Source organism: Dasypus novemcinctus, chromosome 22 (genome assembly GCF_030445035.2).
Source record: "Dasypus novemcinctus isolate mDasNov1 chromosome 22, mDasNov1.1.hap2, whole genome shotgun sequence".
NCBI lineage: Eukaryota > Metazoa > Chordata > Mammalia > Cingulata > Dasypodidae > Dasypus > Dasypus novemcinctus.
The window spans coordinates 39266842-39291989 of NC_080694.1; the positions used below are offsets into that span (position 1 = coordinate 39266842).

Genomic DNA, 25148 nt, shown 5'->3' on the forward strand with positions numbered 1-25148 from the left:
GAACCCAGGAAGCCTGAACCCTCGCAGACATCAGCAGCCATCTTGCTCCAAATAGACTTTGGTGAGGGAAGTAACTTATGCTTTATGGCCTGGTAGCTGTAAGCTCCTACCCCAAACAAACACTCTTCATAAAAACCAACCAGTTTCTGGTATTTTGCATCAGCAACCCTTTGGATGACTAATACATTGGGTGACCAGAAAAGCTGCTCATTTTGATTGGGAACCAGAACAAGAAGAGACTTTGTGACAGGTCCAGGCTGCTGTGCAAGCTGTACTACCACTTGGGCCATATGATCCAGCAGATCCAATGGTGCTGGAAGTTTCCACAGCAAATAGAGATGCTGTCTGGAGACTTTGGCAGGCCCCTATGGGAGAATCACAATGTAGACCCTTAGGATTTTGGAGCAAAGCCCTGCCATCCTCTGCAAATAACTACTCTCCTTTTGAGAAACAGCTTTTGGCCTGCTACTGGGCCTTCGTAGAGACTGAACGCCTAACCATGGGCCATCAAGTTACCACGAGACCAGAGTTGTCGATCATGAACTGTGTATTGTCTGGCCCACCAAACCATAAAGTTGGGCTTGCACAGCAGCCCTCTATAATAAAGTGGAAGTGATATATACAAGATAGAGCTCGAACAAGTCCTGAAGGCACAAGTAAGTTACATGAGGAAGTGGCCCAAATGCCCATGGTCACCACTCTTGCTGTGTTACCTTCTCTTTCCCAGCCCACAGCTTTGGCCTCTTGGGGAGTCTCTTACAATCAGTTGACTGAGGAAGAGAAAACTCAGGCTTGGTTTACAGATGGTTCTGCATGATATGTAGGTACCACCCAAAAGTGGACAGCTGCAGCACTGCAGCCCCGTTCTGGGACATCCCTGAAGGACAGTGGTGAGGGCAAATTCTCCCAGTGGGCAGAACTTTGAGCAGTGCACCCGGTTGTTCATTTTGCTTAGAAGAAGAAATGGCCAGAGGTACATGTGTACACTGATTCATGGGCTATTGCCAATGGCTTGGCTGGGTGGTCAGGGAATTGGAAGGAACATGATTGGAAAATTGGTGACAAAGAGGCCTGAGGAAGAGGGATGTAGACAGACTTTTTTGAGTGAGCAAAAACCATGAAAATATTTGTGTCCCAGAGGGTCACTGCAGAGGAAGATTTTTAATAATCAAGTGGATAAGATGACCTGCTCTGTGGCTAATGCTCAGCCTCTTTCCCCAGCCACTCCTGTCATTGCCCAATGGGCTCATGAACAAAGTGGCCATGGAGGCAGGGATGGAGTTTATGCATGGGCTCAGCAACATGGACTCCCCTTTACAAGGCTAACTTGGCTACAGTCACTGCTGAATGCCAATCTGCCAGCAGCAGAGACCCACACTCAGCCCTCAATATGGCACCATTCCTTGAGATGACCAGCCTGCTACCTGGTGGCAGGTTGACTACATTGGATCACTGCCACCATGGAAGGGGCAGCAATTTGTTTTAACTGGAATAGATACATACTCTGGATATGGGTTTGCATTTCCTGCACTCAATACTTCTTCCAAAACTATCATCCGTGGACTTACTGAATGTCTTTTTGTTTTTTTTAAATTTTTATTTATTTTTACCAAATGTCTTATCTATCACCATAGCATTCCACACAGCATTGCTTCCAATCAAGGAACCCATTTCACAGCAAATGATGTGTGGGAATGGGCACATGCCCATGGAATTCACTGGTCTTACCATGTTCCCCATCACTCTGAAGCCGCTGGATTGATAGAACAGTGGAATGGCCTTTTTTAAGATTTATTTAATTTATTTATTTATTTCTCTCCCCTTCCACTCCCACCCCAGTTGTCTGTTCTCTGTGTCTATTTGCTGTGTCTTCTTTGTCTGCTTCTGTTGTTGTCAGCGGCATGGGAATGTGTGTTTCTTTTTTGTTGCGTCATCTTGTTGTGTCAGCTCTCCGTGTGGGTGGCACCATTCCTGGGCAGGCTGCACTTTCTTTCGCGCTGGCGGCTCTCCTTACGGGGCGCACTCCTTGCGCATGGGGCTCCCCTACACAGGGGGACACCCCTGCATGGCAGGGCACTCCTTGCACGCATCAGCACTGCGCATGGGCCAGCTGCACATGGGTCAAGGAGGCCCGGGATTTGAACCGCGGACCTCCCATGTGGTAGACGGACGCCCTAACCACTGGGCCAAGTCTGTCGCCTGGAATGGCCTTTTGAAGACTCAATTATGGCGCCAACTAGGTGGCAATACCTTGCAGGGCTGGGGCAGTGTTTCCCAGGAGGCTGTGTATGCTCTAAGTCAGCATCCACTCTATGGTGCTATTTCTCCCATAACCAGGATCCATGGGTCAAGGAATCAAGGGGTGGAAATGGGAGTGGTACCACTCCCTATTACCCCTAGTGACCCACTAGGAAAATATTTACTTCCTGTCCCTGCAACCTCAAACTCTGCTGGTCTACAGGTTTTAGTCCCAAAAGGAGGAGTGCTGTCACCAGGGAACACAACGATTCCATTGAACTGGAAGTTAAAACTGCCACCTGGCCACTTTGGGCTCTCTTACCTCTGAATCAACAGTCAAAGAAGGGAATTACTGTACTGGCCGGGGTGATTGATCCTAACTAGCAAGGGGAAATAGGACTGCATCTACATAACAGGTGTAAAGAGAGTCTGCCTGGAATACAGGAGATCCTCTAGGGCATCTCTTAGTACTGCCATGTCCTATGATTAAAGTCAATGGAAAATTGCTGCAACCCAATCTAAGCAGGACTAACAATGGCCCGGAATTTTCAGGAATGAAAGTCTGGATCACCCCACCAGACAAAGAACAATGGCCAGCTGAAGTGCTTGCTGAGGGTAATGGAAACATGGAATGGGTAGTCGAAGAAGGTAGTGATAAATACGAACTTCAACCACCTGACCAGTTACAGAAATGAGGACTGTAATGGTCATGAATCTTTCTTTTTTGTTTCATTGTGATAAGGATTGGATATGTACACAAAATGAATTTCTTTGTCTTTTTCCCCAAACTTTTTCCTTATCATATACCAAGTTTTATCAGTTTCATGTCATAATATCTGAGGATGTCAAGATTAAGAGTGAATATTACCCAAGAACTCGCACCCTATTCTTATGGAATTAATGTGCTTCCGGTTGTACACAGGAAAGTTGAACACTGTTAGGCAGAAATATATATACATGCATGTCTCTTATTGTTTTTACTTAGAGACTAAGTATGGTTTAAGGTAATGTGTGTGGTTGCCAAGTTGACAAGGGGTGGGGGATTGTGATGGTTAGGCTGATGTGTCAACTTGGCCAGGTAATTGTGCCCCATTGTTTGGTCAAGCAATCACTCAGGCAAGCGTTGCAGTGGTGCTGGGTTCTGAGCCTAACTCACATTACTTCCTGTTTAGTACCTACCACAGGACAGGTGCTCAGGGATACCAAACTGAGTAGGAGACCATACTTGCACATACAAGCACTGGGCTAACTGTAATACAAGGGCATTTATGGACTTTAGTCACCATTGACTTTACTGCAGTGGTAAATCGTAGATAGCTGATTACAATGACATCAATCAGGGAGACTGCCATCAGCAATGAGTGCCGCTTTATCCAATCAGTTGAATGCCTTAAAAGGGGAAGTGATTTCAGCATTGAGTGAGAATTTCCCAGGTTGTCCTTGGACAGCCGTCATCTCCCAGAACTCATCAAGAACCTTCACGCATTTTCACCGGAGCCCCTGGTTGCAGCCTGCCTGTGGAACCTGGACTTGTGCATCCCCACAGTCACTTGAGAGACTCTGATAACATCTCTTACTATCGACAGATATCTCTTATTGATTGTTTCCATAGAGAACCCTGACTAATACGGCTTCCACTCAAGGGACATTTTTTTACACATTTTTTTATTAAAGTTAATAGATCAGGAAGAATGTTACATTAAAAAACATAAGAAGTTCCCATATAATTCACTCCCCACTCCCGCACTTAAGGGACATTTTGATTCAATAGTTACATCTTCGGCTATTTCTGGTGTTTGCCAAAAAGACACTATGTATGATATGTATGTTATTTTTTTCTGACTGATTTCACAAAACCAGCAGTCTCTTTCCTTTGTTTAACTTAAGAACACCACAATACACATTAAGGCAGGAATTATAAAGATTAGGTCTTAACAGCCCTGTACTCTCCTTTCATCTGGGTTTTAATTTCAAAGGATTTCAGAGTTAGTGTCTTTTAAAATCTGGTTGACTGCCTGCCTGGAGAGAAAAAGGTTGTCCTGCAGAGGAAGACGAAAAATTAAAGTGTGTGTCATTAAAGATAATATGAGAGTGGTATTCTGTGAGAATGAAAGCAGACAGATATTGGAAAAGTAGGCACTGTATTCATCTATTTCTACTAAAGTAGAATTTGTTTCTGCCCAGAAGGAAATTAGAAAAAAAGTAATCATATTTTTTGGAATGTAAAACTTCACTGTTTACATGGATTTTAACCCGTCATTTGTATGGATTGATTTATACTTAGCAATGACTATTCCTAGAGTGGTTAGCAAGAATGATTAATGTTTAATCTTCAGTTCTGTTAAATCTAAAGCATTTCAATTTCCTTCTAAAATATCTGGCATCTAAAAATGAAAGGAAAAAATTTTCTTCTGTTTTGGGAAAGACAGGCATTCAGTGACAGAGCTCTTGAACAGCTAATTCTTGGTTACACTTGGAAAAGGGGCCCAGGAAAAGCCTGCAGATAGGTGAACTCCACAGAGAATAGAAATACTACATTTAGTTAACATTTTTGTTTGTTTGCTTCAGCCTTTCTTCAATTAAGTAAGGCTACAAAGGAGAATAGTTTGTTGTGTTTCATCTTCTGTGGGTTGGTTACCAGCTGGCAGAATGAAGTAAAAGGAATAGAAGTGAAAAATCTGACTACTTTATCAGGTTACTCGCAGCCTGGTGCAGCAGGGGAGAGCCCTCATAACTGCTAGAGAAGCGGCATCTCAAAGGGAGCACAGAGAGACACGCAAACAGCAGAGCCCTTTAGTTACACCTTCCTGCTGCAAAACAGTGTCACAAAGGGGCCGCAGACTCATGGCCTGGGATTGGACAGGACAGCAGCAGCTGTATCTTCTATTAGAAATCACTCCAGCAAGCGTTGCAGTGGTGCTGGGTCCCGAGCCTAACTCACATTCCTTCCTATTTAGTACCTACCACAGGACAGGTGCTCAGGGATACCAAACTGAGTAGGAGACCATGCTTGCACTACAAGAGTTCTAGTGCAGTGAAGGGACATGCAGCAGAGAACTGTGGTGACAGGTTAAAAGTGCTAGGATATCAAAAGGTTCACTGTGGGCACACAGGAGGCGAATCTGGGAGATAGCGCAGGAAAGGCTTTGTAGAGCAGATGAAGCTTGAGCTGGCAGGTGTTTGGGGGATGGGAACTGAAGTGGGGGCAGGGGGAGGAAGTTGGAGAACATTCCAGGCAGGGGGCACTGTATGAGAAACAAAGGGAAGGCATAAAAATACTACAGCATGTTTAGGAAATTTCAAGTGGCTAGAGAGAGTTCATGTGTACCACGGAAGAGGACAGCAGTGAGTGATAAGATGGGATTGGAAGGTGAGGCTATCACAGAGGATTTATATGCCATGTCGAGGAGCTGGGATTTGATCCCAAATGCAACTGGGAACCACTCAAAGGTTTCATGTAGGAGAGAGACACATATGATGCTTTTGAAAGATGATTGTTTAGTGAGTGCAGTGTGGAATGAAGGGAGAAAAACTGGGAGATGATTACAATCATCCAGATGAAAATAGCTGAGGGCTTGCAATGAAGCAGTAGCAGGAAGGATGGAATTAAAGAGACTGAAGGGAGAAGATTTAGAGCAGGAGTTAGTAACCAGGGGTCCATGAGCTTGAACTGAAATTCAAAAGAACATTATTCTTGTGGGGACATGTTGGTGTGGGTGTGATATATCTATTGAATAATACACAGGATAGTGTGGACTTAGTAAGGGGTCCATGGTTTTCATCTAACTGGCAAAGGGGTCCGTGGAACAGAAAAGGTTAAGAACCCCTGATTTAGAGGGTGGAGCTTCCAAGTTCAGGACAAGCTATGAGGGAAGGCAGAAGAGGTAACTCGTCCTTCAGGAAATATGCTGAAATATAAGCTGAGCATCACTGAAATGTGACTACAGGAACTCATATTTAATCTTTTGTTAACTGTCAACTTACATGGAAATAAAACATTCTTTATAATGATCATCAGTATGACCTACCACAGTCAGGGACTTTGGATGATTTTCTAATCTTCTTGGTCTGTAGGAAACAGAAAGAAAAAAATGTGAAAAACAGAAAAGGTAATAGTCAAGGATAAAAGAGTAAAAATAGTGAATGAGTACACCATTATTTAACATATTTTCCCTCACTTCCTGTAGAAGTTTGATACAGTTATGAAATTCCAAAAACAGATACTGGATTATGTTTGTAATCTGGACTGTTCCTGGGTGTGATTAAGTTATGATTCGGGCTCAGATTGGGCTCCTTTATTAGGGCATTGGGACCAAGGGGTGGGGACTCATAGATAAAAGGCATGGCAAAGGAGAGACTTGAGGGCTTTTAATGTTGAAGTTTTGATGTTGGAGTTTGATGCTGAAGTCTTAAGCTGGAGCCCAAGGGAGGGAGACAGCCGTTCACCTGAGAGTCTACCGCTGACCTTGTGGAGAAAACAGAGGAGCTGAGCCCAGAGGAACCCAGGAAGCCTGAACCCTCACAGACGTCGGCAGCCATCTTGCTCCAATACGTGAAAATAGACTTTGGTGAGGGAAGTAACTTATGCTTATAGCCTGGTATCTGTAAGCTCCTACCCCAAATAAATACCCTTTATAAAAACCAACCCATTTCTAGTATTTTGCATCAGCACCCCTATGGCTGACTAATACACTTCCCAAGGAAAAATTGTCATCTAGGATAGAACCACAAGTGCCCAAAAGATTAAGGTAAAACTTCTTCAGTATATGGTATACAGATCATTCTTGCTGAAATTAAATAAAAATATTGAAACAGTCTCATTGTGCTTTAAATCTTGCATAGATTTATATAGGATAAGATTCTGGTTATAATTTGAAAACCTAATGAATTTCCTTGAAAGTGATTAAGAGCTAGAGGCAAAAATAAGACATCTGATACAATTCATGTGCTCACCATTATATTTTTGTTTCCCAATACTTCCACTAATGAGGAAAACTGGCCAAAGTACTACCATGATTTTGAAATGGCACAGAGGTTGTCTAAAGCCTGCTCACATGAATTTACAGAGGTAGATTGGATGATGGGGGGTGGACATCTGTGGCAGATCTCTCTAGTTTTCTAATGACTGGGTTTATTTTTTTTTTTTTGAAAGATTTATTTTTCCCCTCCCCCACCCCACCCCCAGGTTGTCTGCTCTGTGTCCATTCGCTGTGTGTTCTTTGTGACTGCTTCTATCCTTATCAGCGGCACCGGGAATCTGTTTCTTTTTCTGTTGCGTCTTCTTGGTGTGTCAGCTCTGTGTGTGTGCAGCGCCATTCTTGGGCAGGCTGTACTTTCTTTCGCGCTGGGCAGCTCTCTTTATGGGGTGCACTACTTGCGTGTGGGGCTCCCCTCGCAGAGGACACCCCTGCGTGGCAGGGCACTCCTTGCGCGCATCAGCACTGCGTGTGGTCCAGCTCCACACGGGTCAAGGAGACCTGGGGTTTGAACCACAGACCTCCCATGTGGTAGGCAGACGCCCTATCCATTGGGCCAAGTCCACTTCCCTCTAATGACTGGGTTTATAAGCTGGAGAGGGTCTGGAGAACACATCTGCCTCAACCCACCACGCCTGCATCAAGGTCAATCTAAATACATGCAAATAGGCCTCAAATCCTTTGTGAAAATGAGCCAAGTATAAGTAAACAAAAACCTGACCTGGTGAAACATGTAAATGCATATGGAAAATGTGTTTTAAAATAATCCTAGGAACAACATTTCACAAGTCTCAGCAACTCAGAAAAGATTTCTATTCAGTTTAGAATATCACTTACTGAGCATCTGTGATATGCCAGGCATCAGGTTATATTATTTCATAGTAGAAAAAAAAATAGAATGAACGTATCACTTTACAAATACTAGCACAAATCTCCTGAGTGGTTTTGATTTTCAAAACCAAGTTGTATTTGCAATTGGGATGTTGAACAAATATGACTCAGAACATAAACAAAATGCCACATTAATTTTTATCTTCCATTGCTACTTTAAGCTTTTTTTCCCTCACTCAGAGGAGCTTTTCTTTAGCCATAAGATGAATATGCAGTGATTTTTCTGCTCATTCTTGGGAGTCAGTCCTTACTTTGAGGCATAAACACAGTCTCAGTACTCAGTAAATAGAATGTCCAGTCCTAAGTACTAATCAATCTGTTAATCTTCATTAAAAAGGGAGTTTTCTCTTCCTCTCTCAGGTAAGGCATATGTGTAGTAGGTAGATGCCACCTGCCTTAAGGGGTCAGTTTCTCTTCTCTCTTTGCTTTCCTCCATTTCCATCTGCAGAAGGAGGAAGGAGAAGTAGGGGATGGGTGACTTCGGCATCTATGGACTTGTCAAAGACTATTTTCTTCTGTCTCTTTGGAACTCGCCATTGCTAGAAACCACTCTCCCGCCGTTCCCTTGACCCAGGATGATGCATCTCTCTTCTGGGTGTCATTCACCACTCAACACTCTTTCATCAGTCCTTAAAAACCTGCTCTTCTCCCCCAGCATCCTCCAGTCTTGTAGGCAACCTTGGACAGAGCCCAGAATGGCTCAATCTGCCCGTCACGATTCTCAAGAAATGAATGAATGCATCTTTTGTCCTGACCAGCTCCAACACAAGCTCCTCTGCTGTGCTGCCACAACCTACTTTCTCAATTTTCTCACGCATGAATGAGTCACTGATCCTTTGTGTTTCCTAATTTTTATGGAACACACACCAAATCTCCACAAGTGATTTCTGAGAAACTCCCTTACTAGGCTTTAGGTAAAAGAGGTAGAATTATTTGGGCACTCACACATGACAAACTCAACAAGATCTCTTCTCCGATCTTCCCCACCCTCTACACTTATCATACTGTGGATCTGGGCAAGGGATGTAAGAGTTGTGGAACAGGTTCTTTGAAATCTCCTTCATAAATTCTGCATATGGGGAAACTCACTCTTGCATTAGCAGCTCAGGAATTGAGGAAGAAAAGGTCCCATTTTAACACCCTACTATGTTCTTAAATCATTTCCATAATGTTTGTGCATATACCTTGTAGCATCAAATACTGAGAGTCTTCTAAAAAACACCCTCATTATAAAACATATAGTAGGGCAAGCAGTTTTGTGTAGATAAAATCTTACTCATAATATTTATTTTTCCTCCTTAGACGTGAGTATCTAGCTCTCCAATTCAGATTCTACGAAGAACAATTATCAAGCAACTATTTTATGCCAGGCAAAATACCAAGAATATTCATATAACTAACTCATCTAATTTATCTTAAATTGAGATAAGGAAAGAAGTTTTGTAGTTTATTTATTTTTATTATATGAAAGACATTATTATTTAGAAGAAGAAAAATTTACCTCAGTCTTCTGGTTCTCTCTTTGGGCCTCTTAACTAAGTCTTCCAAATGTTTATTTCTCTCTTCCAAACTGAAAGAAGAAACACTTAAGTTTTACGTCTAAAACAGATTTTTCTAGATTGATATTCTGCTAGATTCATTAGAGGATTGGGATAAATTCAAATGGTAGTCTAGCTATCTACATATCATGTATCCTTCTTACCATGTAAGATCTTGAGATTCTTTCCTAGCAACTCAAATTATTTGATATGTTTTCCATTATAGGTGCCACTGGTGAAAAAGGCAAGTAGATGGAAATAAATATATAAAATGACATTTAGAGCTTTTTTTCTATTCATTAACACAATTGGTAAACTACAGCATGATCTTGGGGGTAACATTAAAAAATAAAGACCCTGAAATATGAACTGCTTTTACAGGGGAAAATGTGAGTGGCAGTTTGATATTATTCATGAATTGCAAAAAGAGATATTTGATTATGTTTGTAAACTTGTCTGTTCCTCTGGCGGGATACCCTCTGATTGTATTAGATGTAGCTGAGATGACTTTGATTAAATCATGAGTCTATGTCTTTTGACTCCCTATTTTGTTCCATTCCTCTTCTTTTTCTATTTTACATGAGTGCCATACTGTTTGGATTCTTGCAGCTTTATAAAAAGTCTTAAAAAATCAGGGTTGCTCTCTAGTTTTGTCTTATCAGAGTTCTTTTGGCTATTCTATGTCCTTTGAATTTCCTTATGAATTTTAGAATCAATTTCTACAATAAAGCTTGCTGGGATTTTTATTGGGATCTATGGATCAATGTGGGGAGAAATGACATTTTAACAATATTGAGTCTTCAGACCAAGCAAAAGGTATGTCTCTCCATTTGCTTAGGTCTTCTTTATTTTCTCTCAGTAATGTTCTGTACTTTTTAGTGTACAGGTCCCTCATGTCTTTTGTCAAATATATCCTTACGTAATTCTTTTTTTTAAAAGTTTTTAAAAAAATTTACTCCCTCTCCCCCATTGTTTGTGCTCACTGTCTGCTTGTTGTGTGCTCATCTTCTTCTTAGTAGGCACCAGGAACTTAACATGGGACCTCCCATGTGAGAGAGAGGTACCTAATGGCTTGAGCCACCTCTGCTCCCTGCTTGCTGTGTCTCTCATTGTGTTTCCTGTTGTGTTATCTCATGGCATCATCTTGTTCCATCAGCTCACTGCACCAGCCCACTGCGTCAGCTTGCTGTCTTGCTTGTCTTCTTTAGGAGGCATTGGGAACCAAACCCAGGACCTCCCATGTGGTAGGCAGGCACCTAACTGCTTGAGTTGCATCTGCTTCCCTCAATGTAGTTCTTATTTATGATGCTGTAATAAACTTTTTAAAAATTTAACTTTCTGGTTGTAAATTGCTGATATTTAAAAATGCAAATGTTTTTTGTATATTTATCTTGTATCCTGCAATCTTGCTAATTTCACTTTATCCTACTCCTCTGGGAGTAATACCCTTTGATTGTATTAGATTCAGCTAAAATGTCTTTGATTAAATTACCTGTTAAGATCAGGGCTTTATTCAACCTCCTCAGTAAGGCATGACTCAGGTTGAGTCCCTGCCCCCTTGGTGAGCCAATATAAATGGATGCTCACTCAAGACGACACACAGGAGGAGAGAGAGCTCTGTCATTTTTAATCCTCAGGCCCTGGGGAGAGATGAGTGAGTCACCTGATAGTTTGCAGCTAACCTTGGGAAGAGAGCCAAGACTGATAAAGAAGGCCCAGAAAGAAACGAGCCCCATGCCAAGAGAGAGAGGAAGCCCTGAGAGGCAAGGCTATGCCAGCCTCCAGCTGAGGAAAAGGAAGCCCAGAGGGGAAGGGTGAACCCTTGGAGAGATCAGCGACCATCTTGAGTCACCATGTGGCAACAGACTTTGGTGAGAAAGCCACCTTGAGTTGGACTCTCTGGAGCCTTGTAACTGTAAGCTTTTACCCCAAATAAGTACCCTTTATAAAAGCCAACAGATTTCTGGTACTTTGCATCAGCACCCCTTTGGCAGACTAATACACCTAGCTAGGTAGTTTTGTCAGGTTTCATTACTGTAAAACTACCCTTTCCCCCCTTTTCTATGCCCTACACTTTGGAAGAAAGTCACTATGTGTAGCCCACACTTAAGAAATGAGGAGTTTTGCTCCACTTCCTTGAGAGTGAAATATTTACAAAACTTGTTTGGAATTCTTAAGCATGGAATATTTGTTTACTCTCTCTCACTTATTTATTTGATAATTTATATCAGTATGGACTCATGGGTATTTATTTTATACTTTGGTTGTAATCCAGTACTACTTTAGTCGAGTAGTGATGGTGGTGGAGGACAAGTCTTGAACTCCAGAACCAGGAATGCATGGAGCAGGGGCTCTTACATCTGACCCTGGCCTGGCTACAGATGTTACAGAGAAAGGGGTGTTTGGGGAGAGGTGCACGACCACCTGAATCCCTGTAGCATTGTGGAAAGCTAGCTGCCTCAGACAGTGAGTGGGGAGACAGTGAATGCACCTCTGAGGAAATGGCATTTGAGCAGAAATATGAAGGATAGTAGGTGATAACGGGTGGGGGGAGCCTGGCCATTCCAGGTGGAACAAAATCTGCAAAAGCCCTGAGGCAAAAGGGAATGGGATGGATTTGAGAAACAATAATATCTCCTGTATGGTTGGAGGACAGCCATCAGACTGGGGAAGTAGTCAGGAGTCAGATCATGAGGAAACTTACAGATCATGGGAAGGATTTTCACCTTTACCTGGAAGTGCTCTAAATTCATGAAAAGTGTTTTAAGGGGCAAAATGGCATAATCAGATTTATATTTCAGAAAGATCACTCTGAACGCATGTACAAAATAGACTTCATCAATTATCTTCCCTCAGCATTTAGAAAAACCAAATATTACTAGTGGCTTTTGTAGTAATCAGCTGTTTCTAAAATCCAAGACACGTGAATTGAAAAATTATAGCATAGCCTATGAATGTATTAATAGCTGAAGAGTAATACCTCAAACACTGCTAAGTTTTTAAAATATGTTTTTATTTTTTAAAGATACTTAAATTACATAAACGTTATGTAAAAAATACAGGGGATTCCCATATGCCCCACTCCCTAGCCCTCCAACATTTTCCCACATTAACAACATCCTTCATTAGTGTGGTACATTTGTTATAATTGATGAGCACATTTTGGAACACTGTCACTAAGCGTGGATTATAGTTTACACTGTAGTTTATACTCTCTCCAGCACATTTTTTGTAAGTTATGACAAGATATATAATGGCCTGTATCTGTCATTGCAGTGGCATTCAGGACAATTCCCAAATCCCGAAAAGCCCAATTACACCTATCTTTCCCTCTCCCTCCCCTCAGAACTTCCAGTGGCCACTGCCTCCACATCAGTGATAACAGTTCTTCCATTGCTAGAATCACATTAAGTCTATAGCAGAATACCAGTAATTATACTCTAGTCCATCGTTCATTCCCCAATCTTGAGGATTCTGGGATCATGATGCCCACTCCACCTCTAACTGAGAGGGGGTTTAGATCCCATGAGGCAGATGGATGGGAATATCTTGCTTGCAGCTGCAGACTCTCTCTGTTCCTTGAGATGGTCATTGTCCATCATTATCTCCTTGTTAGTTGTCCTGGGTGAGTCCAATGAGCTGGAGAGTGGCTGTTGCAACTCTGTTACAAGTGGTACATGGACAGCCCAAAGATTTAAGTCTCTTGGACACACACACCTATCATGTCTAGTACAACTATAGGTTCAAATAGAAGTGGCAGAAGAGCCATATGTAGGGAAACCACAACTGAGTCCAACTCTGTCACACTGGGGAGCCTAAATTCCAAAGTAGGGCCCACTGGCAGGGCACCAAACTCCTGAGTTGTCAGTCCTGCCTATAATGTCTGGATGTCTCCAGAGCCCTCAGGATCCCCACTGTTTGAGGCAATATTTACTTTGGCAGTCAATGAGATCCTGCTGAGAGGTGTGTTCTTTTGGCAACATGGCAGGGGAGGGTTACTGGTTCAGGGTGTTGAATGTGGGGGGCATGTGGGACAGTATGCACCTGGGCAGGCCTCTAGGGAGTGTGTGAGTGCTCATCTTGTCATAGTGTCTTGTATCAATGGGTGGAGACCCACAAAATGAGTGGGAAGGTGTTGGATTCCCATTCTAGGGAGTCCTGCTATGTTCTCAAATAGAGGGGCAGGAGTCTCTCAAGAGCATAGGCAGTGCCTAATAGGGGAGGACAGGCCAGAGGTCAAGCCCTCAATGTTGTTGCAAATAACTATGAATATTTTGTTCTTCAAGGAGTAAAGCTTAAGCTTGGTGGCTTCCATGGGTCCTGAGGGGAGGGGAGGAGAGGAATAGAATAGATGGAACATGGGGTATTTTGGGGTGATGGAATTGTTTGACATGATCTTGCAATGATGGATACAGGTCATGTTAAATTTCATCGAAATTTATAAAAGTGTATGGTCCAAAATGTAAACCTTGTAAATCACTGATCATGGTTAATAGCAATGTTTCAAAATTTGTACATCAATTGTAACAAATGTACCACCCGTATGTAAAATGTTATTAAGAGGGGAAAGGGGATTGGGGGAAGATGTTGGGTATATGGGAATCCCCTATATTCTGTACATCACTTTTCTGTAACTTAAAGCTCCTTTGAAGACAAAATGAAAAAAAAATAAGATACTGGGGAAATAATGGAAGAAAATGTCACTGTACATACAAGACAACAGATTTACAGTGATGAAAGACAATGTCAAAAAATATTTTTAATTTTGTATTTTTAAGTTTTTTTATTATTTCAAATTTATTTTTAAAGTTTTTGTATTTTATTTGTTTCTTTTAAACCATCATTTTTATTTCATTTTCTTATTAATTGTATTTGGTTATTTCGTTGGCTTTATTTTTGAAGAAGTTTTGGATCACAAAAGGGTTACAACTGTGGCAGAGGAGGATCATTGAGGCAGGGTGTCAATGACAGTGGACGCATGGGAGGAGGTTTACCTGGGACATACTTATAAGGCATAAGAATGTGTTTAAGTGTTCATGGGGCATTGTCACAGTGAAATGAGATTCACACAATAACCTTAGGAATATTGAATTCCCATCCTGGGGCGCTCTGTCACATTCTCTATTGGGACAGCAAGAATTCCCTGAGTACAGGGCCACTGATTGTGAAGGAGGATGGACCATTGACAGGCTCTTGGTATTGATGACTGTACTTATAAACCTTTAATTTTGAAATCGAAACTTAACCTCGTATTATAGCATGCTTACGAGTTACCTCCTGAGAGCCTCCTTGTTGCTCAAATGTGGCCTCTCTCTAAGTCAAACTCAGCATATAAATGCATTACCTTCCCCCCAGCATGGGACATGACTCCCGGGGGTGAGCCTTCCTGGCACCAAGGGATTACTACTAAGCACCAACTAGCAATGCAACTGGAAAAAGACCTTGACCAAAAAGGGTAAAGGGTAAAGACAAATGAATTTGTGTGTCTAAGAGACTTCATAGTGAGTCAGGAGTTCATTTCAGAGGTTACACTGCTAAGTTTTAACAAAAACAACAGACCAGTACCAATTCAAAGGAACATTATTCTGATGATATATGAATTGATGTGTATTGGATATATCATGAAGCAGCACATACCTTTCAGTGAGGCCAAAGCTAATTAATACAGTTTAAAAATTGTTATTCATGGATAAAACAGACTATTTGATAAGAAATAAATCAAAATCCTGATCACTTCTTAAATCAACTCATATGGTATCTGACAGTGATTATCAATCCTTTCTAGACATTAGAATCACCTGGACAACTTTTGAAATATACTGATGCCCAGACCCCACCTGGCATTTTACCTTATTTGATCTGGAAGCCTTGGCACTGGTATTTTTAAAAAGCATTCTAGAAAATTCTAACAAGCAGCCACACTTGACAGCCCTTTTTAAAAAGCTTATAGAATTCAGGTGCTAGATGTCTTCTTGAATATAAACGGAATTAACTGCTCACCTGAAATATAAGCTTTTAAATTTTTGAATTGTAAGAATAACTGGGACAAAGCAATAGGGGTAAAGGCATGGTTTGATGTTGTTTTTAAAATATTAGCTTATTTTTTATTGTGATATTTCATGAGCCCATGATAATTGAGCACTGGCTGAATTTTCTTGGTTATCAGCTGGGAGGAAACAAATTTTACTTCTCTTGAATGTGTAACTACATCCTTTTCCCCCTCTAAATTTAAAACTTTCCTGCATCAGTCTGAAAACTGGGGAAATTGTTTAACCACTCCTTCTGCTTAGAAAAAAAATAGAGAAGAACAAAAGGAGCTATTAATACCTATGCTCTTTCAATTATCTTGTGGTAAGTTGGTCCTATAGAAAGTTCATAATTGGAGGGATGGGTGCTTTCTAGATAAGATCAGACTTTTTATTTAAACTCTAACGATAGCCAGTAGAGAATTTTTTAAATTGGGCAAAGGACAAAGGAAGAAGAATATTGGAAACAAGGATAATAAATCAGAAAAACTTTTCAGAACTTAAGAAAACCGAATTTGGAGTCTTTCAAGCTGAATCTCAAGCCAATAAGAGTTTATTTGGTACTTGACATATGTATGGATAGGTTTAATTTGGTGATCACTCAAAAATATTTGGTGAAAAAATTCTATGTGTTGCATGGTTATATTACTTAGACACCAGAGTGTCCTCTAAAATTTTTGGGTGAGTCTCACTAATTTCTGAAATCAAAATGATCTCTGGGAAAGGAAAATGAAACTCTGGTAGGTCAACCCTGTTCAAGTAGTCCAGATATTAAGCATATTAGATATATTAAATGCAAATATTATTAATTTGCAGAATTACAAATTCTGCTTTTTTTTTCTTTCTACTCGTCTGAGAAAATGAACTTAGCAAATCAGAGCTCAGAATAAGATATTATTAAGTGTTCACCACAAATTAAGGATTAAGCTTTTTCAACTTACTGTGCAATGTGGGAGTGAAATATCTCAAGCCTTTGGTCAGCACATTCAATAATTTCTTCGTATGATGAAACCTTGAAAAAATACACTAAACAAATGATTCGCTGATAAATTTTATAATTTTTCTTTAATTTTGTTTATTTTTTGCTTGTTTCTTTCTCTACAAATGGAATTTTCATGATATGATTCCCATCAATGAATGTTTTACAATAAGCAAAATATCTTCCTTATATTTTGAGACCAGGAATATGAATCAACATAGAATTATAACATGACTAGTCATCATGAAGAAAAAGTTCAAGTGGCCAAACATGGACTACTGTAGTAAGTCAACTCTAATAATACAGTAGTCTTACACACAAAAAAATATAATGCTTAAGAAATATTATTTTAATATTAAAAAGAAGTGGTACAGCTAGCAACAAATTATTAGCCTATTGGCCTAAAAAAATTAATGCAGTTTTAGGAATGTAAACTAGAATATTAAGTTGGCAAGATTTACAATTACTGTGAAAATTAGGTAACAATACTAAGATTTTAAATTGCTTGCAGCAGAATGGGTAGACACATAATGTTCTTCACTACCTTTTGGCTTAAAGGCTAATGGGGGCTTTTTATAATGTCCTTATGAAGTAAAAGGGATTTTTGTAAGTGTACCACACACTTCAGATTCTTTTTAACTCCAAAATTCTATTATTTTAATATCTGGCATAATGTGTAAAAGATAAATATATCTGTAAGAAAATCTGTACCTTATTTATTAAGTTGCCTAAGTGTCTTTGATACTTGTCATTTTCTTCAATAAGCCTATTGCAGTGGTCTTCTTTGGACTCTAGGAGGTTTCCCAATTTTCCAATCTATGAAAACATCAGTAAAAATATTAACTTGGAAACTGCCGTGAAAGCCAAAACATGGTTGCTAAGAACAAATGAGCACAGTGAGCTATACTTTATTCTAATAATCTCATAAACTGAGTTCTACTGTTTACGGCTGAATTATGAGCTGGTATGAACCAGGTTGTACTTAGAGACAGATGAGCAGAAAGTACAATGGTGTTTTATCTTTTCTCTTATTTTAGACTAGAAAATAGCTTTGCAAATAATTAAGCATCTGTGACTGCATACAAATATTTATAAACTCCAAATCTTCAGTCCCTCCTTTCCATAGATCACCAATGCATAGAAGTAAAGCGCTGATGCAGTTTTTTTTAAGATTTATTTTACTTATTTCTCCCCTACCCTCATTGTTTTGTGCCCGCTGTCTGCTGTGTCTGTTCATTGTGTGCTCTCTGTGTCTGCTCATGTTCTTTTTAGTAGCACTAGACAACGAACCCTGGACCTTCCAGGTGGAAGGGAGGCACCTAATTGCTTGAGCCACCTCTGCCCCCTGCTTTTTGTGTCTCTCATTGTGCTTCCTCATTGTATTATCTTGTTGTGTCAACTCATCTTCTTTAGGAGGTACTGGGAACTGAACCCAGGACCTCCCAAGGGAATAGGCAGGGACCCAACTGCTTGAGCCACACCTCTTCCCTGATGAGGTTCTTGATGATGCATTTTCAGGTTTGATAACTATTCTCATTTGCATATGTGACTACAAGTTTTGAAAAAGTTTCAGCTGAATGTGTTTCATGTTCTGACCTATGGTTAAATTTTATAATTTCTAGGAAAATCATTAAAAGTTTAAAACTGGGGGTGGATGTAGTTCAACCAGTTGAGCACCTGCTTGCCACATGGGAGATTTTAGGAGTCACCTAAAACATGGGAGGTTTTAGGAGTCTCTTAAAAACAAAAACAAATTAACTCAGAAGAGCCACTATGGCTCAGTGGTTGAGTGTGGCTTCCCGCATACGAGATCCTGGGTTCAATACCTGGCCCTGGTACCTCAAAAAAAAAAAACACCTTAAAACTGTATTTCTAAAGGTGACATCTAAGATTAATTAGACATCTAGGATTAATTATCAGGAAACAGTATTCACAAGTTCCCTTAGCAGTTACCTTAATATTCAAAGCAATTACAGAAGAAAAACTACAGAAGAATTTCCCGTTAAATAACAATGTTAAGAAAGCCCATCAATCCTCTAATTTTTAAAATATACTTATGTGTCTGGGGTGAAGTTCTCTAGAGAAAATAATGGGGAAGCAAATTTTTCACAGAAATAGTAACTTTCTTGTTCTTTCTCCTTTATATGGATAGATTAATGGGGACAACCAAATCAGTAGTCCTACTTCTCTTATTTAAGATAGGCAGTGCAGATATTAATTCAAATTAACAGATAGAACTGAAGTAAAGAGAATCTAAAAGATTTTTGTAAAGGACAAGACTAGAAGTGGAAGAGCAAAGACTTGAATCTGTATTTATCAGTCATTCATGTAGGACTTTTCCATTCCATTCCATTGTCTCTCCTCAGTACATTTAGGAGGGTGGACATCCACATCATGACTTTTCACCAAGGCAACATGGAAATTCTTCTCATGGCACATTTTGAATTTTTAAAAAATGGCTTTCAAGATTGAAGCAATAACCCTTTAAGTCCTCAGAGCGACTTTTAATTTTCTATCTTCAGACTGGAACAGCAAAAAATATCTTAAAGATTAATACTTATTTTAGAGATAAAGGCATAGCTCTGCAAAGCTGAGTTTTTTATTATAATGAAAAAGGAATATAAATTTTAAATTTCTGTCAAGGTGTTAAATTTTTAACAGCTTTACAGGGTACAACTGACATACAATAAGCTGTAAATATTTAAAGTATACAACCTAATAAGTTTTGACATCTGAATACACCCATGAAACCACCACCACAATCAAGACAATGCACATAACCATCACCTTTCCTGTCCCCAAAGTTTTCTCTTGGTCCTTCGGAATCCTTCCCTGCTGGCCTCTGTCGTGGGCTTCTGGGAGGTAATCTCTAAACCCTTGGAATGCCATGCCTGAAAAGAGTATCTACTTGCCTAGGGGTTTTGGGTCACCCTGGATAGTCTAACAATATGATTTGGGGTAGGGGCTGGCCATCAGAGAAAGACCAACAAAGTGACGTAAAGTGGGGACTTTGGATCACCTGTGTCAGTCAGTCTGATACTGAGATCAACCACAGACAATCCATCAATCAGTCATGTCTAAGTAATGGAACCCCAATAAAAACTCTCAAAGCTGAGGCTCAGTCGAGTTTCCCGGGTTAGTGATACGCCATGCATACTGCCACAAATCAAATCCGAGAAAGTAATGCTGCCCTGACTGCCTGTGGGGAGGACAAAGGAAGCTCCATATTTGGTACTTTCTTGGTCTCTGACCTATGTGCTTCCTCCTTTGTCTGATTTCATTCTGCCTGTAATATACAGTAACTGTTGGTATAACAGCTTTTAGGGAGTCATGTGAGTCCTTCTAGGCAATTATTGAACATATGGGTGGCCTTGTGGACCCCCAAGGTTAAAACTGGTCTCAGAAGTAAGGGTGGGCGTGGAACCCCTGAACTTGCAATTAGTGTCAGAAGTGAGGGTGGCTTTGTGGGGATTGTTTGCTCTAACTTTTCAGTTGTTTGACTCATAGCAGGCTAAACTGTTATAGACAGTAACACTTGGGGTTATCTTATGCTCTTGCCATTGTCAATCTATGGAGAAAGTATGCCAAGATAGAAATAATTTTCAACATGATGATGAATGTTAGTCATTATAAATAGGCCTTGCATATTGGGATATATGAAGATTGACTAACTGATTGTTTTCTCAATTCTTTACACAAAGGTTTTGAGATTGCGCACGTACAATAAAATATAAATTAAAATAATAAACAAGGATGCATAGACGAGGGAAAGAAATAACAGGCAGATATGAATACAGTTAAAATCTGCACTACAGTGCTGTATGTTTGACACTGAACTTCCTGGAAGCTAAAACAAAAATGGAAACCTGATTGGTTACATGCTTTTCATTGTTAATGGAAGGAATACAAACCTATTTCTAAAGAGAAGCTTTTACTAGTAGGCCTGAGGTCACAAAGGAAGTTTTCATCCAAGTGGCACTAAGTAAAATAATCTCTCTATAGCTATGAGAGAGAGATATTTCCTAGGAGTATGGGATGAATGCAAGTTGAGTTCACAACACCAAAGTACAATTCAGTAAAATCAATTCTGTGAAGACTACAACAATATGGTATGACTCTCTATTAAGTAAGGAAATGAATTTAGTATACCATGATCAGCATACAATAAATGAAATGGAATAGAAAAGAATTAAGTTTTAAAAATACCAGAGAGTTCCAGGAAGATAATGATACAGTAGGTCAGCAGGGTTCACCTCTCTTACAAAAACAGTGGAGGAAGGGCAGAAGCTGTCTGAAGCAGCTGCTTTGGGGATCTGACAAAAAGTGCCTCATATATTGTCCAGGAGGGAGAGGGATGAGAGATAAAAAGGTAAAAAAAACAAACTGTCAGTTAATCACCCCGTGGTAGGAGATGGCACCCATCCCACCCTCAAGGTAAACATTCTTGGTAAAACCCATGGCTGACTGCTGCCAACTGAGAGTGAAACAGACTTTTCCTCCCTAGGAAGAGGGAGGGTGCACAGAGGGATGAGTGTGGTTTCTCCGCAGTGAGTTTAAACAGCAGGGCCCAGGGCCCAGTTTTGAATCATGACTCTAACAGGCTTGGAAACACAATCCAGTGGAGGGAGACACCTCTGTGGAAAGGTTCACTGAAGAGCACCATCTGCTGGCAGGCTGGGAAGAGGAAGGGATAAAAGGGGATTTTGGCATCTCTCCTGCCTCTAACCCCAGGCCCCTTGGATCTGGTCTGTGCCTCATTAGGGGTCCCTGACCCTGTCTTGATAACTTAAACAGCAAATAAGAATAAGTTGAATAATAAAAATCAAAGAACCATAAAACAAAACCACTCAAAAATAAAATACTAGGCAAGAGAGAGAAATGACCACCAGAGAAAACTCACCAACATAATGATGCCTAGACATCAGCAAAAAATTACAAGCCATAATAACAACAGGAGGATATCACCCAGCCAAAGGAACAAACAAAAAATCCTGATGAGACACATGATTTAAAACAACTCATCAATGATGTTTAAACAAATCACCTAAGTCAATTTAAGGAGTTGAAGGAATCTATGGCTAAAGAGATAAAGAATTAAGAACACGCTGGGTGAGCATTAAGAAGAATTCGAAAACTTGCTAAGAAAAGTAACAGACTTTATGGAAATGAAAGACACAATGGATGAGATTAAAAATTCATTAGAAAAATAAAATAAGTAAGAGTAACAAAAATTCATTAGAGGCATACAACAGCAGATTTGAAATGGCAGAAGAAGAGATAAGTAAATTAGAAGACAGAGCATCTGAACTGGAAAGACAGAAGAACAGAAAGACAAAAGAATGGAAAAAAATGAACAGTCTTTCAGGGATTGAATGACAGCATGAAATGCACACATATGTGTAATGAGTGTCCTGAAAGGAGAAGAAAATGGAAAAGGGGAGAAAGAATATTTGAGGAAATAATAGCTGAAAATTTCTCAACCCTTATACATAAATATTAAATATTAAAATCCAAGAAGGACAAACAGAATAAATCATAATAGATCTACTCTAAGACATAAACAATTCAGAATGTCAAATGATAAAGAGAGAATTCTGAAAGCAGCAAGAAAAAAGCAATCCATTACATACAAGGGATGTCCAATAAGATTCAGTGCAGACTTTTCCTCAGAAACCACTGAGGCAAGAAGGCAGTGTTAAGATATATTTTAGATACTGAAAGAAAAAAAAAAAAGGAAAGAAAAAAAAACCTGCCAGACAAGAATTCTTTATCCAGCAAACCTGTTCTTGAAAATGAGAGTAAGTTTAAAGTTTTCATAGATAAATAGAAACTAAGAGAGTTTGCCACCAAGAGATCAACCTTAAGAGAAATATTAAAGGGAGTGCCACAGCCTAAAAGAAAAAGACAGGAGAGAGATGCTTGGAGGAGAGTGTAGAAATGAAGATTATTAGTAAGGATAAAGAAAAGGATAAAAAGACAGACAATCATAAGATATGACATAGGAAAACCAAAGGATAAAATTGTTGAAGTAAGTAATGCCTTTACAGTAATACCATTGAATGCTAATGAATTGAACTCCCTAATCAAAAGACACAAGCTGGGAGAATGGATAAAAAATATGAGCCATCTATATGCTGTCGACAAGAGACTCACTTTAGACAAAAGGGCACAATAGGCTGAAAGTGAAAGTTTGGAAAAGATGATTCACAAAAACAGTAACCAAAAAAGGGCTGGATGGGAAGCGAACTTGGCCCAATGAATAGGGCATCCACCTACCACATGGGAGGCCCACGGTTCAAACCCCAGACCTCCTTGACCCGTGTGGAGCTGGCCCATGTGCAGTGCTGATGCACGCAAGGAATGCCGTGCCACACAGTGGTGTCCCCCACGTAGGGGAGCCCCACACACAAGGAGTGCGCCCTGCAAGGAGAGCCACCCAGCACAAAAGAAAGTTCAGCCTGCCCAAGAATGGCACCACACACACGGAGAGCTGACACAGCAAGATGATGCAACAAAAAGAAACACAGATTCCTGGTGCCGCTGATGAGGATAGAAGTGGTCACAGAAGAACACACAGTGAATGGACAGAGAGAGAAGACAAATGGGGAGGGGGGAGGGAAGAGAAATAAATTTAAAAAATAAATCTTAAAAAAAAAAAAGAGCTGGAGTTGCTACATTAATATTGGAATGGGGAAGCGGATTTTGCCCAATGGTTAGGGCGTCTGCCTACCACATGGGAAGTTCAAGGTTCAAACCCAGGGCTTCCTGACCCGGGTGATCAGCTGGCACATGCACAGCGCTAATGCACACAAGGAGTGCTGTGCCACGCAGGGGTGACCCCCACGTAGAGGAGCCCCATGCGCAAGGAGTGCGCCTCATAAGGAGAGCTGCCCAGCGTAAAAAAAGGGCAGCCTGCCCAGGAATGGCACCACACATACCAAGAGCTGACGCAGCAAGATGATGCAACAAAAAGAGACACGGATTCCAGATGCCACTGACAAGAATACAAAGCAGACACAGAAGAACACACAGTGAATGGACACAGAGAGCAGACAACTGGGGAGTGGGGGACAGGGAAGGGGAGAGAAATTTTTTTAAAATCTTAAAAAAATAATGGATGAAACAGATTTTAAACACAAAACTGTTAGAAGAGATGAAGAAGGACATTATATATTAATAAAAGGGACAATTCACCAAGAAGAAATAACATTAATCAATATTTATGCACCTACCAGGGTGCCCCAAAATACATGAGGCAAACACTGGCAAACGGAAGAAAGAAAGGGACATCTCTGCAATAATAATTGGAGACATCAATATACCACTCTCATCACTGAATAGCACATCTGGACAGAGGGCTAATAAATAAACAGAGCATTTGAATAATATGATAAACAAACTAAACCTAACAGGCATATATAGAACATTGAACCCACACACAGCAGTGTATACATTCTTCTCAAGTGCTCATGGATCTTTCTCCAGGATAGATCATATGTTGGGTTACAAAACAGGTCTTGGGAAACGGACTTGGCCCAGTGGTTAGGGCATCCGTCTACCACATGGGAGGTCCGCAATTCAAACCCCAGGCCTCCTTGACCCGTGTGGAGCTGGCCCATGCGCAGTGCTGATGTGCGCAAGGAGTGCCCTGCCACGCAGGGGTGTCCCCCGCGTAGGGGAGCCCCACGGGCAAGGAGTGCGCCCCGTAAGGAGAGCTGTCAGCGCGAAACAAAGTGCAACCTGCCCAGGAATGGCGCCGCCCACACTTCAAGTGCCGCTGACCACAACAGAAGCAGACAAAAGAAACAAGACGCAGCAAATAGACACAGAGAACAGACAACCGGGGGAGGTGGGGAATTAAATAAATAAATAAATCTTTAAAAAAACAAACAAACAGGTTTCAATAAATTTTAAAAGATTGAAGTTGTACAGAGCACTTTCTCTGATCATAATGAATGAAGCTGGAAATCCATAATAAGGGGTAAAGGGGAAATTTCAAAATAAATGGAGGTTAAACAACACACTTTTCAAGAATCAGTGGGTAAAAGAAGAAATTGCTAGGAAAATCAGTAAATATCTCAAGACAAATGAAAATAAGAAGACAACATGTCAAAACCTAGGAGGAGCAGCAAAGGCAGAGCTGAGAGGAGAATTTATAGCCCTCAGTGCCTACATTTAAAAAAAGGGAAGGAGGCGGGGCAAGATGGCATCTGAGTAAGTACACTGTCACCATCTCTCTTACAAAAGACCGGCTGTCTGAGTAAGTACACCGTCGTCATCTCTCTTACAAAAGACCGGCTGTGTGGTGACGGAGTCCTACCGGAGCAGGCTGTTTCGGGAACCTACAGGGTGGGAGGTGTCTGGACATCGATCTGACGAGACTCCAGCAGAATTGGTGTTTGCTCAAGGTAGAACTGTGGGTTTCTAACACTGAACGCGGTAGCCATGGGAAGGTAAATCCCTCCCCCTCTAGGACTAAGAGCTTCGGCGTTCACTGAGA

General features: G+C 40.6%; 1 protein-coding gene across 2 annotated transcripts in view; it reads right to left on the minus strand.

The window, feature by feature from the left end:
• Nucleotides 1-3900: 3900 nt before the first annotated feature.
• Nucleotides 3901-25148, minus strand: part of CAGE1 (cancer antigen 1) — a 71962-nt gene continuing 50714 nt past the window's right edge. The window contains exons 10-14 of one of the 2 annotated variants that reach the window (XM_058285194.2): nt 17360-17464; nt 16611-16681; nt 9607-9675; nt 6267-6306; nt 3901-4879 (exon numbers count right to left, since the gene is read on the minus strand). In XM_058285194.2, coding sequence (XP_058141177.1) covers nt 4814-4879; nt 6267-6306; nt 9607-9675; nt 16611-16681; nt 17360-17464 — 351 coding nt within the window. In that variant the 3' untranslated portion in view covers nt 3901-4813. Of the gene's footprint in view, nt 4880-6174; nt 6307-9606; nt 9676-16610; nt 16696-17359; nt 17465-25148 lie in introns of those variants that run through there. The other variant, XM_058285196.1, reaches the window with a different exon arrangement.